Below are 16,314 nucleotides of genomic sequence, written 5' to 3' on the forward strand. Positions count from 1 at the left end.
TTTTTAATGTATTCTCTGCAAACTGTTTTGAGTACCTAATTGCAGTCATCAGCAGTAAGAATATACAGTAAATGGTCGTAATTTATTCAGGAATACATGTTTCCCTGTTGATTTCAAATATGCTAATTTCAAATTGTCTCCCAAACTTGAAATGTGACAATCTCTATTGCTGATGTTTCTGTTCAACCTCTAGTGTGGAAAGAGCTGTGAATGTCAAAAGGGTGACAGAGGACCTCCAGGGCCAACTGTGAGTATTTGAGACAGAAGGAAAAACCTTCTTTTTGCAGTTCGTAAGAGCAGAGTCACACACCAAAAAGCTTAAGGGGGGATACGTTGAGTTCGCCCGAAAGTAGAGGGCGGAATTGTTCAGTCAGGAAAGAACAAAAATCACTTGGCTTATGCCACACCAGGTGGATGTAAATAAATGTAAAGAACACTTTTACCCAAAGGGGAAGGTCACAGGAACTGATGGCCCCCACTTGAATGCCTTGGGAGCGCATGGTGCCATGGATGGGTGTGTGATGAACATGTAGATGGCAACCCAACTAAAGTAAGCCCTGTTAAAAACAATGGGACAAGTGAGTCAAACTTTGCTTTCAATAAGACTAGGGCTGTGATCCTATACCTTAGAGTAAGCCTCACTGAACTCAATGGGACTTACTTCTGAGTAAGTAATGTATAGGCTTGGACTGTTAGGGCACAATCCTATGCGTGTTTAGACAGAAAAAGTCCAACAGTTGGATCCACAGTTGGCTACAGAATCGGACTCAAAGCGTGCTTATCAGTGGGACCTTCTCAAACTGGGGAGAGGTAACGAGTGGGGTACTGCAGGGCTCAGTCCTGGGCCCAGTGCTCTTCAACATTTTTATTAATGACTTGGAGGAAGAGGTGAAGGGAATGCTGATCAAATTTGCAGATGACACCAAATTGGGCGGGATAGCTAATACTTTGGAAGACAGAAACAAAATTCAAAGTGATCTTGACAGACTGGAGTGCTGGGCAGAAAACAAACAAGAGAATGAAATTTAATAGGGATAAATGCCAAGTTCTGCCCCTAGGAAAAAGACACCAAATGCACAGTTACAAGCTGGGGGATACGTGGCTCAACCACACGACAAGCGAGAAGGATCTTGGAATTGTTGTAGATCACAAGCTGAATAGGAGCCAACAATGTGATGTGGCTGCAAAAAAGGCCAATGCTCTTTTGGGCTGCATTAATAGAAGCATAGCTTCCAAATCCTAGGAAGTACTAGTTGCCCTCTACTCAGCACTGGTTAGGCCTCATCTGGAGTACTGTGTCCAGTTCTGGGCACCACACTTTCAGAAGGATGCAGACAAACTGGAGAGGGTTCAGAGGAGGGCAACAAAAATGATCAGGGGACTGGAGACAAAGCCCTATGAAGAGAGACTGAAAGAACTGGGCATGTTTAGGCTTGAGAAGAGAAGACTGAGGGGAGAGATGATAGCGCTCTTCAAGTACTTGAAAGATTGTCACAGAGAGGAAGGCCAGGATCTCTTCTTGATCATCTCAGAGTGCAGGACACGGAATAATGGGCTCAGGAAGCCAGATTCCGGCTGAACATCAGGAAAAACTCCCTGACTGTTAGAGCAATACGACAATGGAACCAATTACCTAGAGAGGTGGTGGGCTCTCCCACACTGGAGATGTTCAAGACGAGGCTGGACAGCCATCTGTCAGGGATGCTCTGACTTGAATTCCTGCATTGAGCCGGGGGTTGGACTCGATGGCCTTGTAGGCCCCTTCCAACCCTACTCTTCTATGATTCTATGATTCTAACAACTCCCAGCATTCCTCATGGCTGGCTGGCAGGGAGTGGTGGGACCATAAGAAGAGCTATGCCAGATCAGAACAAAAAAGCCTATGTAGTCCAGCATTTTTCTGATCCCACAGTGGCAAACCAGATGCCAATGGGAAGCTTACAAGCAGGACATGAGCATAATAGCACCCTCCTGCTCATGTTCCCCAGAAACCGGTATTCAAAGGTGTACTGTCTCTGATACTGGAGGCAATCTATAGCCATTATGACTAGTAGCCATGGACCAAGGTCAAAGTGTGATGTTTTACATCCTACATAAACTGAGCAAAGGTATTTATTAGATTAGTAATGGAAACAAGACATTTTCTGCCTTCTCACACATTTTTGTTGTTGTATTCCTCAGTCATTGATCCTTCAATGAAGAACAAATAAAACATATATTGTTAATAATATATTTCTCTTTCTCTCTCTCTCTCTCTCTCTCTCTCAAGGGTGATCATGGTGGTAGAGGGGATAAAGGTGAACGAGGATCTAAGGGAGAAAAGGTATGTTAAATTAGATTTCTTTTAAAATATAATCCAGAATATATATATGGGGGGTGGGGATAGATAAAGGAGGATAAAGTCAGATAATTCAGTAGGCTACTACAGTTTCTGTTAAACATCTCCAGAGTCTGCTTAGAACCTTCTGCTGGCTTTATGGGAACGTCTAGTCCTTCCTTGAAAACACAATGCCACTCCTAAATTAGTGGCCTTTAGTGCCATTTTTTCTTGGAAGAAAGGCAGGGTACAAATCAAATCAAATCAATCAATCAATCAATTCCATTGAGAATCTCCATATTCTTCCAAGGCTCTTTGTGATATGTAGGCATGCTTTGAGTGTCTGAAGGATCCTAGCAATGAAATGACTGGCACCCCATCCTATTTATTGTAAGTCTATACCCAGTGTTAGCTCCAGGTTTTTGTGGGCCCTTGGGCAACTCACCCTCAATAGGTCCTCTCCCTTAGAGCAGTGGAGGGCAACTTCCAGCTTGCAGGCCTAATCCGGGGGCCCAATCTTGCCCTTGGAAGGTTGAGCACCCTCTGCAGGCTCCACCCTCTGGAGGGAGAGGAATTCCCATCAGAAGGTGAGTGATGCAAAGGGGAATCCCTTTCTTATCTCTAAGCAGAGATCAAAGATAAGCTGGGGCTTCCCCCACACCACCCAGTTGGGGCTTGCAGGACGGTGTGTGTGTGTGAGTGTTTGTTTAAGAGTGGGTGGTGTGGATGACATCATGGGAGGAGGCAGCGCTTCAGGGTGGGGCCCCACTCTCTTCTCTTGACATCATCTGGCCCACTATTTTCCGGCCCCTGGGCCAAAAATGGTCGCCTTCCCCTGCTTTAGTGAGGGCTCCTTCACACTGCGCTTTTATCCTCTGATTAGATTGCTCCTTCATGGAAGTTTGCAGGCTCTTTACATGATGCTGTGATCATTCAAGGCATCTCCTGCACTAAATGCCCTTTGTTCCATTTTTAAATAGATAAATTACCCCATTGTGTTCTGCTTCAGTTTCCTCCATGAAAAGAGTAAAAGTGGCAAGAAGAGGAGCAAGATCAATGAAAGATAATGGAAGACTCAGATACGGGGAGAAGGAGGGGGAAGGGGGTGGGGAAAAAGGAAGCACATGAAAAAGGAAGTCATTGTGATCCTGCATTTAAAACAGAAGCAGAAAGCCCTGTTTTAAATGCAGGATTTTAGGCTGATGTAGATATGTCCATAGTCTATATCTTCTCCCCATCATTGTCACCATCTGTAATTGCTCCTTATCCCTTTCTCATTTCTACTACTTGCTTACTTGTCAGGCAGAGAGCCAGTGTGCAAGGAGGCAGTGGCATCTATTACTCCCTTTCTCACCTCCACTGTTGTCTGGGACAGAATGAGAATAAGTAGCTTGCAATGGTGAACAGGAGGAGCAAGTTCAGGGCAGCTCTTGTCAGCGGGCCCTTGCTTGGGTGTGGGTTCTTGGCAGGCACTCAGCCAAGCCTGCCCTTGAAGTTGGCCCTGTCTATATCACCTTTTTGAAGCCAACCAAGGCAGTTTATACAAAAATTTCTGAAAATGTCTTGAAACCCGAACTCCTCTTCCAGCCTACATCCTCACTGTCTGGGTTATGATTCTCAACTACTGTTTACCAGTCAGGCTTGTAGCTCACTTGGGCCACCTCCTTCTAGTAATCTATGTTGTCTAATCTATAATCTATGATAATGGGACATAGTAATGGACTATGTTTCCTACCCACATTTACTTCAAGGTCCACTGCCTGCATAGTTCTTTTCAGGTCTTTCCTCTCACATGATCCTAGATAGAAGCCAGCTTCTATTTTCTCTGTGCTCTGTGGGTGCTTCCAGATTAGGCTTTTATTGCACCATCATCCTGTCTTATTTATGGAATTTCATTGGGGGTCCAGATGACGTCATTGTCCATTAGTAACCCTCCCCATTTTCCCCCACTGCTTCCTCCATCTTTTTTCTTACCGCAGAAAATTGGTTAAGGAGAAAAAGAAGGTATCACTGCACAGTGCCTTTTAGTTGGTAGTGCTCAGAGCCCTCTATCTGGTAGCATCCCAGTTAACATCCTCAATGCTAGCTCCAGAATCCTGATCTTTGTCCTTCCTCATTTGGAAACTCTTGTCCCTTGGGGGCTGTTGCTTGACTTCTCTTAGAATTAGGCCAATCAGTTTCCTGAAGTACATTGAAAAGTTGTAGATCTCAGAGGAAAGATTCAATAAGAAACAAAATTGGTTTATGATCTGCAGGGGAAGGTTGCACAACATATCTTTTTGTGAGGAAATTCAATATCAGAGAGAAAATTTGTGTGTTTCAGGTTCTCTTCTGGAAAAATGCTATTTACACATTCCTAACTATAACTTTGTGGGGCTAGTTGCACAGTTCTTTGGATTCTGGCCAATATTGTTACAAGATCATTATCAAAGTTGCACTCTCTACTTGGGTAAATGTAGCATAACTGGCAATAATGTTTCCCAAAAAAGGAAATGCAAATTTTCATTGGTTTCTACTTTTGTTTCTAGGGTGAGGCTGAGAAAGGAGAACCTGGAGAAAAAGGTTCAGAGGTACATGGATAATTATTATTATCAACTCCCTAAAAGCCCATCAGTAAAAAGAACTGTATTTTTGGTTTCTCCCAAAGGCTGCTCTTCAACCTGTGTCCTCTCTGACAGCCCTGCTTCTCTTGATACCATTGGTTGACGTGATCTGATATCACAGTGGGGCTTTGTAAGCAGGGCTGTGATAGGTCTTTTAGGCTGCAATCCTATGCATTTTTAGACAGAGAAAAGTTCTACAACTCCCAGCATTCCCCAGCCACCTGGGCTAGGAGTTGTAAGACTTTCTCCTGTCTAAACATGCGTAGGGTTGCACCCCTAAGGAAGTTCAAGGAAGGAAAGCTTCCCATCCCCTCCTTCTCCCAGCAGCCCCCAGCACCCCATCCCATGTTGTTCATGAGGGCCCACACCCATCCAGGCAGTGGATGTGCAAGTGTCTGGGGAATGCTGGGAGTTGTAAGACTTTTTTCTGTCTTAACATACATAGGATTGCACCCTAAGCAGCTATTAGCCTCGCAGCTCTGATGTCATGTGGCAGAGAAGGTGGGGGTAGGCATAGTAGGCAACACTCAGTTGCCTTGCCCAAGCTTAAGAAAGACCGGGAGATCAACATGGAGTAGTGGTTAGAGTGTTGGACAAGGACTGGGGAAGCTTAGGTTCAGTCCCCACTCAGCGATGAAGCCCATTGGGTGACCTTGGGTAAAGGTCATCATCTCCCAGCCTAACCTTCCTCACAGGGTTCTTGTGAAGATAAGATGGGATGGGAGAACCATGTACACCACCTTTGGAGGGAAGGTGGGATATAAGTGTAATAGTAGTAGTAATAATAAATTGTGAGGTCCACAATTAATGTATGTTAAATCAGACAGTATTGGAAATTATGAGTCTTCAAATGATGCCTGCAAAGCGTATTAACTTTGGAGTCTCTTTATTAAAAGGAACAGATGCTTATGTTTGTGATATATAACAATAATAGCACTATCCTACAGAAATACAATCTAAATGTTCATTGGTACAAGGTGAGACATAATTGATTTCAGCAAATCTATCCTGGTACATGTATTAATCTATATGCCCATAATCTCATGGATCTGGCAGTCTATCCTGCATGTGGGCATTCTAGTGCTAACGCTTTCCTAAGTTGAATAAAGGGAACCAATTTGTGCATTCATTGCTTTGTATAGGGATACTGGATCCTCCGTTGAAATGAACGGGGATCCTTACACACACTGTGCAGATCACAGAGGCACTGAATTTGATCCAGACTTAGTCATACTTAGAGTAGACCCATTGAAATCAATGGGAGTTAAGTTATTAATGACTCACTGAAGTAACATTGATTGCAATGGGTCTACTCTAAGTATGACTAAGTCTGGATCCAACCTATTATTTTAATATAATATGTTCTTTTAAAAGTTGGCATTTCAATTCCCCCTTGCCCCCAAGTTACCCATTTTGGTTATTACTGTGCACTCTGGGCTGATTGAACAGCATAGTACTTTAGCATATTCTTGATATTTTAATAGCCATGGTAAAATAACTATTTTCATTTTTACTTTTTTATTTTTGGAAACAGGGAAGCCCTGGTTATAAGGGAGATAAGGTAAGATAATTGACAAATAATTTCTTTGTGCCTTATTAAGCAGTTTATTACATGACATAAGTAGATGTTTAGAAAGGTGATGCATTAAAAAAAATACATATGGGTTGTAAAGACGCAACAGATTTAGAACAGAATGAAAGAAGAAATAGATGTGAGGTATGAGTATAGTCCATAAAACTTAATAAGTTTGGGAACTTTTGTACCATAAAGCTTCTGTAGTTGTACAGTATCAGGGCCTTATGGGGTCAGAAGCAACTGGTGTCCAGGGCAGGCAGAAGTCATATCCAAAAGCAGAGCTGAGAGTGTTAGATGATGTGGTCTAAGGTTGGGCTGATGGTCAGGAGAAAACAAGCAAATACAGAGGCAAGGCAGTCTGTGGGGCTACTTGAGTGGTTAGTTGCTCAGAATGAGCAACCAAGCCTGGAGCAGTGGTTATATTATATAGAGCCTGCCAGGTTGCTATTGGCTCCTCAGGTCATTTGATCTGGCTGGGCTGATGAGCTACAGTACCATCTCTGATTATTACAAGGATGATGGTACACTGTAGCAAAGATCAGGCCAATAAGGAACAGTAGGGTGAAGGCTTAGAGAACACACTGGTCAGGAAGCTAGACAAGAACGTTATTGTCTCTCTCTAATAGGGATGTCTGTCACTGGGAAATCCAGCCATTTTGGAGCTTGCTGGACTTCCACAGCATGCCTGACTCAGCTTGATTTTGCAAGCCAAGTTGTGTGGTTTTCCCGAGTTCTGGGGACTTTTAACACATTTTTTTTGTCTCAGCCATAATTTGTGAAAATAGAGATTTGCACTAATTTTGGCTGTAAATTAAGCATATCATGCAAATTTGCACAATATACAGCAAAATTTGCACAAATGCTTTTTACACAAACACACACATGCACCAGTTACAGAAATTCCGCCAGGTGGCCTGACTCATTGCGCACGGAGTCGGGCCAGCTGGTGGGAGATGGAACGGAGTCTGGGGGGCTGAGCTGATGAAAGCTCATTGAGCTCCAAACCCAACTGGATTTCTCTGACAACCCTACTCTCTAACAAGAACAGTTCACCAGCAGGAAACTCCTACCTCCACCCAGATACAGCTAAGTTCAGTGCCACCTAGTGACTAAATTATATGATGACACTATCCACACATGGTAGGCATCTGGAGGCTTTGGGGATGGACAAAGATGGACATAAAAGTGACATGCTTGTAGTTTCTAGGCATATGGAGATTCTGATATGTAGCTCTTGTGCATAGGAGCTTTCAGCATCTAATATCTAGATTATCAAAGCAACTGGAGTTACACTTCACACTTTTACAGGAAAATAAATAATTTGTGTGAATATCACTCTAAAATCATGCCAATAATATATGTTTGTATATTATATATATATTTGTAGGGTGACAGAGGGGAATGTGGAACACCAGGACTAAAGGGGGAGAGAGTAAGTTAAACATACTGTAAATTGTTTGTCATATGCGTACCAGTTGTGTCAATGTTTGTTCGAAGTGTTTCATTGTTTGTGTGAGTGTGTGTATGTGTTATTGTTTTTAATGGTAAAATATAATAGAAATAGTTCTTACTGAACCAACCTCTGTTGGTATGAACTTTCCAATTATACATAACTATTGGCTGTGCAGATTGGAAGGTGAGTTTGTTCTTACCTTGGAAGCCTGCATTCTATTCCACCAAGAAAAACTGATTCCACAGTCCATTGTGAATCAATATCATTCTCTGTGACTGACATGGGAATAATCACTGTGTTTCAGTCCAATATTGGCTGCTTTGAGGTTCTGGTGCCTGAGCAGGCTTTCCTCAGCATCAGTAAGAATTTCCATATCTCTATGTGAAATGGTCCTTAGTATAAAGGTGTATATAGCCAGGCATAAAAGCTGGAGTCAGAATTCAGCAACCTAAAAACCAGTATATCACAATATAAATATTGGTTAATAACAGCTGTCACAATAAAGCCTGAATATTCAGGGCAATAATAATCAAACCACCTTGCTAAAATGCATAAAATAAAGACCCTCGCGCTCACACACATATGCACTCACAAGACACACGCACACATACTTTCATCTTGTGCAAGAATGGTAAGGTATATAAGTTTGGGCTGACTTCTCTAAGTACTTAATTCCAAAATGCTGAGGTTGCAATGGAAAAAGGTCTTGCGCTACTACTCAGTCAATATTACAATGTGCATTTTAACTCACAAAATGTTAAAGGTTCTGTATTGTGTTTTATCATGCTGTGAACTGCACAGAGAACTTTGGCTATTGGGCAGAAATGTAATAAATGAAATGGAATGAAATACCTGGGTGGGCTCATATAGGGAGGACTGCTCTTTTAGGTATGTGGAGCCCAAGATGTATTAGGGATTTTTTGGTAAAGATGAACGACCTTAATGGGATTAGGGTGGCCATGTGTCCTACTTTACAGGGCCAGTCCCCTATTTGAAGGCATCTTCTATTTCAGGGGTGAGGAACTGTCATCACACTCTAACTCTCATCAGCCCCAGAGAGCATGGCCGATAGTCAGGGATGATGAGAGTAGTACAATAATATTTGGAGTGTCACAGATTCTGCACTCTTATTCTATTTGAGTGGCTGCTCAGTCCAAGTCTTTGCCCACCAACTGTTTGCTCTTTTGTCCGGTGCTCTGGTGACACATTTCTCTTTTTTGGCAATGTGTTAGTGGCCACCCTAAATTGGACCCAGAAGCTAATAAGCTATCACAGCTGCAAGACTATGGCATGAATATGCCAGTGAGGGGCTTCATCACATGGAGCTTTTATCCTGGGATTGAGACTGCTCCTTCATGGAAGTTTGCGGGCTCTTTACATGACGCTGTGACCATCCTGTGCTACATGCTCTTTGTTCCATTTGTAATTAGATCACAGATAGTGAGCTATCGAATTACACTGTTGTGATCTGCTTCAGTTTCCTCCATGAAAAGAGTTAAAGCAGCAAGAAGAGGAGCGAGATCAATGAAAGATAATGGAGGACTCAGATACGGGGGGGGGGGGGAGAAAGCCCATGTAAAGGGAGTCAGTGGTGATCCTTCATTTAAAATGGAAGCAGAAAGCTCCGTTTTAAATGCAGGATTTTAGGCTGGTGTAGAGATGTCCAAGGAGGTGGGCTATAGCATTTGAACAGCTGAAGCTTCAAAACCATTTTTAATGCAGAAATCAATGCAGTAGAGGTGATAAAAGCATGGACGAGAGGTGCTAGATACATTTAGTCTAGAAATAGTTTCTGTCTGTAAAAGCGATGAAACTGGTAGACTGAATCAATTGAATGAATCAAATGAATCAAGGAGACCCCAAAAGTACACCAAATAACAATATGTCTTTATTTTATAACATATTAAGCCCAGTTGGTTCAAGGCAAAATAAGGGGCAACTCAATGGGTAGCTAGAGCAATCCTGTATGCTAAGCTTCCTCAACTTGGTACCCTCCAGACGTGTTGGACTACAGGTTCCAGAATCCCTCAGCCTGCATTGTCTGTCTCCCGTGACACTGACAGGGAACACCATTCCTTAGTAATACTCTGGACTCTCATTTTAATAAGCCAATACCTTCTTTTGTTTGACCAATCTCCTTTTTAAATTATTATCTGCCCAGGTTTTGTGGCCTGTCAAGAGAGAGAACTGGTGCTAAAATGGGAATCCATGTGAACTGTAAGATTCTTAGCCTACTCTTCTAGTAGTGCCAGTTTACACACTAGCAGAAGGTGAAGAAGTAGTAGTAGGAGATGGTGTGAAATGTGTGTGTGAGAAGATAAAAGCAAATTAGTTAGCAGCTGGCAGTTAAAATGGGAAGGAAAAATGGATGTAGAAACCATATGTCAAGATTCTAGAACTGTAAGGAAAGTGCTTTGCCAGGCATTCAGGTTTTTATTGAAGGCAAGGAAAGAGAAGGCATTGAACATCTGTAAAGGACTACAAGCCATAATGGATTAAGCATTTGAAGAAACTTCTGAACAGGCCAAAGTTCTCATCACCCACAGGATTCCCACTTACAAAAGGAGATAAAAGGGATTGCCAAAAATGTACGGAGAGTTTTTATTATTATTAGAAGTAAAAAGGCAGAGATCATGCCAGTGGAAAATGACCAGACATGGAGAACACATAGCAGAAGTGTAGAGCAAAAGATCAGGAGTACAACGCCAATATTCAGAAGCATATTTACAGTCTGGAGGGATCAGCATTGCGGTATAATTGGCTGTACTGTTGTGTGTCCTTTTTTCTTTTTCTTTTAAAAGAGATTTATTACATAGTATTCAGCAATGTTTACTGGTGTTTCCCATTGCCCAGAAGTCTGGGTTTCCCTAAAGGGCAATCAGCATTGGGTACGGCTTTCAAACTCAAAATACAAATAACTGCTGGCTGTTTGAATTCAGCGGAGATGTGAATCATCTATGCAAGTCTACAGAGAAGAAGTCTAAATGTGTTTATTTCCATTATTTGTTTTGTTTTCTTGGTGACAGAACTGACTCCACCCCTGCTCCCAAGTGTGCTTAATTTTGAAGGGGCCACTCATAATAGTAAGCACTAGTGGTTAAAGATAAAGAGAAGAGAAGGGAGTTGCACCCACACACAGGGTCCAAGAGAAGGGCACTTATTATGGCTATTGAATTTTATTCCTCCATCTCTACCCTCCTTTAGCCTATAAAATGGTTAATTTTAGGAATGAAGGAATGAATAAGTATTCAAGCCATCAAGATACGTTTCCTGATTTCCAAGACTCAATATTCTGAACTCAATAATTATCAAAGCAGGAAAGCAAACATTTTTGTATGTTCTACATAGCAACCTGGAGAGAAAGACATATATTGACTTACGCACTGAAATATAAACGTAATTCTTGGTGTTTCTTTTGGTGATCCATCTATTTTTAAACTGGTCTACAGTCATGGTGTTCCCTCAAGTAACCCTGGGATCTTTAATTTCTTAAGGATGCTGAGAATTGTTTGATAAAGATTTTTTCCCCCTTCCTTCCCCACTTACAGGACAACAGTTCCCAAGAACAACATTAGTGATTGGGAAGATTAGAAATGTAATAAATAAAAATAAATGGAATAAACTGCCCTGTACAGATGACAGGGTACAATGAACACATGGAGGGAGATTGCTGTGGCAGGCCCTATTCCTTATGCTGACATGTTCAACCTATGGATGTACTATACAGATTATGCTTTCTATGTGTGATCAGGAACCCTGCAAAAAGCATGGGGAGAGCCTACTCACATACAGCTGTAAGGAGGCTCAGCTGAATGTGTGAGGGCTGAGGCTGGCCACCATGCTGCTGCTCTCCCTCCCCCCCAACCAGCATCAAACCCCGTGTTCAGTAGGGTGGCCACTTGCACATTGCCAAGAAAGAGGAAATGCATCAGGGAGAAAGGGGACTAAAGGTGGCATGGTTTTGCATAAATTTGCATATGCTAAGTTATATGTATAGATGCACATTTAGAAATATTTGCTATCATTTAAATAGAAATATGTCTCACTATAGTGGGGAGGATTGTGACCAGATGTTCTGCATGCCTGCTCAGTCTGCTGTGCAGGTGTTAACTGTTGATGGGCAACTTCCAGTTCTCTACTCTGCCTTCTGATGATTCTTGATCTTTAAACTGGACTTGGACTGGACTTCAGCTAAAGGACACCTTCAAAGAAAGGACTGCTGTCTAACAGCCTTTCGAATAGAGGACTGTGCTCTATAATGTAGGATACATGGCCATTCTAAATCAATATACAATGCTCATCATCTGAACAGGGGTCCTGTGTTTAGATTTAGAGTTTGGTGTGCTCCGTGTCAGAGAAGGGCAGACGTCAGGTATGCAGGGTCAATTTAATGTTTTATTTTTATTGCACCCAGAGTCTGGTGCAAAAGACATGGACTTCAAATTCTGAGCCCAGGATTTTGTTCTGAGTATCAGATCTGAGTGGAGTTCACAGTCTTGCCATGCAAAAATCCGCTCCTGGTTACTGCTCCTCCACAGATTTTCTCCATTTGGTAGTATCATTTAGACTGGGGGACAGGGGGTAATTTTGTTGCTGCTGCTGTTAAACAATTGGAGAGTCAGAAATCCTTACTGATCTACTGCAGATCACCCAGAGCTCTCCCAGTACATTCAGATCTAATGTCTGCCCACCTCTGCTTGATGTTATTGAACGTTTCCCAGTGTCAATATACTAAAGGCCACCTATAAAACCTAGGGGGTTTCTCCACAACAAGGGAAGGAGAAGTGAATGGAGAATTACCCAGATAATTTCAAGGAATCAGCTTTGGTCCACTCAGGGCTCCAGCTCCAGGAGCGAGTGCTCCGCACCAGCATAAGTTGCTTCACAGGACATACTTCTGGGTGGGGGATTGAAGTAAACGTCATCAGACTGGTGGTGCCTTCTCAAACTAATAAGAGAGTCTCCCCCCCACCCCCCATCCAGGCTCTCCTTTCTTCTTCCACTGATACTCCTGTAATGCGATGGATCGAAGCTTAGCACTAATTACTTCCTTACACCAAAAAAGCAAACAGTAAGGGAACACAGCCGCAGATCCTTTGTTACTTGATAAAAGCCTGGGAGGTCTCCTCCCATGAAATGGTCTTGCCAAAAATCAATCTCTTTCTCTCCCCCCTCCCATTAATTACTTCCTTTCAACAAAGCAAACAGTAAAAACACGCAGCATGGATATTTATGGAACAAGCCTCATTGACCACAATGGGAGTTACTTCTGAGGAGACACCTGCTTCCCCAAGCTATGCCCGATTCTGCCAATTTCTTTTTTTTCTTTCTAAAAACACTATCTCATTTTGTCACTAACACACATTTGTCCAGCAACACCTACACCGCTTATCTCGCTGATAAAGCAATTGCGTGATAGAGGTATAGTGAGATGGAAAAAAATCACCCATCCTGAAAGGAGGTAGTTAAACAAATCACACCTGCAAAGGGGTTTTGAATATCACTGTGTTACTATCACGCATTTGCCCAGCAATACCTATACGCCCCATCTCACTACCTCACAGTCGTGCAATAGTGAGATGGGGGATGTAGGTATTGCAGACAAAAGCGCTATTTTGCTTTAATGCTTTACTTCCTTAAAAAAGTTCCAGGCTGCCTGGACTACACCTGTACTTCTCGAGGGATGGCTGCCAGAGTTTAGTGGTAGGCAAGGTGAAGTAAATGCCATGAGGTAGCTCAGAACTCTGATAACCAGCCATGAAATGGCGGAAACGCTGGGGAAACACAGGCGGGGAAAACACTCCTTGACCTGGGGCAGTGAGGTCATGGCCAGGTGAAAGACACACTCCTGGGCAGTGCTATCATGCTGGAGCAAATGCAGAGGGTGGTGCACACCGCAATAGAAGCACAGACAAGCCGAATTCAGAGAAACAATCAGACTAAAAGTAGTCTCAGTAGAAATGGATTTTCCACGATAAGCTCTGGGGTGGCTGCAGGATGGCCATGATGTCATGTACCTTTTGTTGTTGTTTCTTTGGTCAGTCGCTTCCAACTCTTCGTGACTTCATAGACCAGCCCACGCCAGAGCTTCCTGTCGGCCGTCGCCACCCCCAGCTCCCCTAAGGTCAAGTCCGTCACCTCCAGAATATCATCCATCCACCTTGCCCTTGGTCGGCCCCTCTTCCTTTTGCCTTCCACTTTCCCTAGCATCAGCATCTTCTCCAGGGTATCCTGTCTTCTCATGATGTGGCCAAAGTACTTCAGTTTTGCCTTTAATATCATTCCCTCAAGTGAGCATTCTGGCTTGATTTCCTGGAGTATGGACTGGTTTGATCTCCTTGCAGTCCAAGGCACTCTCAGAATTTTCCTCCAGCACCACAGTTCAAAAGCATCTATCTTCCTTCGCTCAGCCTTCCTTATGGTCCAGCTCTCTCAGCCATAGGTTACTACAGGGAATACCACTGCTTTAACTATGCGGACCTTTGTTGTCAGTGTGATGTCTCTGCTCTTCACTATTTTATCAAGATTTGTCATTGCTCTCCTCCCAAGAAGTAAACATCTTCTGATTTCCTGGCTGCAGTCAGCATATGCAGTAATCTTTGTGCCTAGAAAGACAAAGTCTGTCACTGCCTCCACGTTTTCTCCCTCTATTTGCCAGTTATCAATCAAGCTGGTTGCCATAATCTTGGTTTTTTTGAGGTTTAACTGCAACCCAGCTTTTGCACTTTCTTCTTTCACCTTCGTCACGGGGTTCCTCATCTCCTCCTCGCTTTCAGCCATCAAAGTGGTATCATCTGCATATCGGAGATTGTTAATGTTTCTTCCAGCAATTTTAACTCCAGCCTTGGCTTCATCAAGCCCAGCACGTCACATGATGTGTTCTGCGTACAGGTTGAATAGGTAGGGTGAGAGTATACAGCCCTGCCGTACTCCTTTCCCAATCTTAAACTAGTCTGTTGTTCCGTGGTCTGTTCTTACCGTTGCTACTTGGTCATTATACAGATTCCTCAGGAGGCAGACAGGATGACTTGGTATCCCCATACCACCAAGAACTTGCCACAATTTGTTATGATCCACACAGTCAAAGGCTTTAGAATAGTCAATAAAACAGAAATCAATGTTTTTCTGCAACTCCCTGTCTTTCTCCATTATCCAGCGGATATTGGCAATTTGGTCTCTAGTTCCTCTGCCTTTTCTAAACCCAGCTTGTACATCTGGCAATTCTTGTTCCATGAATTGCTGGAGTCTACCTTGCAAGATCTTGAGCATTACCTTACTGGCATGTGAAATAAGTGCCACTGTTCGATAGTTTGAACATTCTTTGGTGCTTCCCTTTTTGGTATGGGGATATAAGTTGACCTTTTCCAATCTGTTGGCCATTCTTGTGTTTTCCAAATTTGCTGGCATATGGCATGCATCACCTTGACAGATTCATTTTGCAAGATTTTAAACAGTTCAGCTGGGATACTGTCAGGGTGGACACTGAGCCCATAGAATCCCAGAGTAGTTCTGATGCTGAGGAAGAGCAGTCGCTCCTTCGGGAGAGGAGCGCGCTCCTTTTTTCCCAGGACCATCAGCTGACGGAGCTTCCTCCCACCCATATTCCTAGTTTAGAAAGCAGTCCAGGGAGTGACACAGCACAGATAGCAGACTGGGGGGGATGCGCGGCGCAGACGCAGAGAGCGGCGCCAAATGGTTCGCACTCAAAGAACGGTTGCGCCCAGAGGATCCAAGGGAGAAGGGGAGGGATTCTCCCTAGTCCTTATATTCAGGGGTCTGCCAGTAATTGCCCTTCAAACGGGGACCAACTGTTCTAACTTAGGGCATAGGGATGCTGCTGCTCAGATCTAGTTGCTACCTGTAGAGCTGTTAAGTTGTAAAAGAAAAATAAAGCTTTGAAAAGAATCCCTTTGTCTGTGTCTGGACTTGGCTACTAGATTAGACTGAGAGCCCTCCAAGGAGCCCTTGACAGATACCATCATCTCCTGCTGCCTTGTTATTAGCAAGGCTTCTTAAGGCCCATTCAACCTCACTCTTCAGGATGGCTGGCTCTAGCTCACTGACCACACCGTCAAATCTATCCCCGATATTATTATCCTTCCTATACAGATCTTCCGTATATTCTTACTACCTTTTCTTGATCTCTTCTGCTTCTGTTAGGTCCTTGCCATCTTTGTTTTTGATCATACCCATTTTTGCCTGGAATTTACCTCCGATGTTTCTAATTTTCTGGAAGAGGTCTCCTGTCCTTCCTATTCTGTTATCTTCTTCCGCTTCCACGCATTGCTTGTTTAAAAATAATTCCTGATCTCTTCTGGCTAACCTCTGGAATTTTGCATTTAATTGGGTATATCTCCCCCTATCA

The 16,314-nt window shown here is 43.1% G+C and overlaps 1 protein-coding gene across 1 annotated transcript in view; it reads left to right on the plus strand.

The window, feature by feature from the left end:
• Positions 1 to 16,314, plus strand: part of COL28A1 (collagen type XXVIII alpha 1 chain) — a 130,852-nt gene that overhangs the window by 12,639 nt on the left and 101,899 nt on the right. The window contains exons 5-9 of the mRNA XM_084858746.1: positions 194 to 247; positions 2,270 to 2,323; positions 4,846 to 4,887; positions 6,455 to 6,481; positions 7,884 to 7,928. Of these exons, the coding sequence (XP_084714872.1) occupies positions 194 to 247; positions 2,270 to 2,323; positions 4,846 to 4,887; positions 6,455 to 6,481; positions 7,884 to 7,928 (222 nt within the window). The remainder of the gene's footprint in view (positions 1 to 193; positions 248 to 2,269; positions 2,324 to 4,845; positions 4,888 to 6,454; positions 6,482 to 7,883; positions 7,929 to 16,314) is intronic.

This window comes from Heloderma suspectum, chromosome 5 (assembly GCF_057233095.1).
Source record: "Heloderma suspectum isolate Gila_16-S chromosome 5, 16-S_ref, whole genome shotgun sequence".
Taxonomy (NCBI): Eukaryota; Metazoa; Chordata; class Lepidosauria; order Squamata; family Helodermatidae; genus Heloderma; species Heloderma suspectum.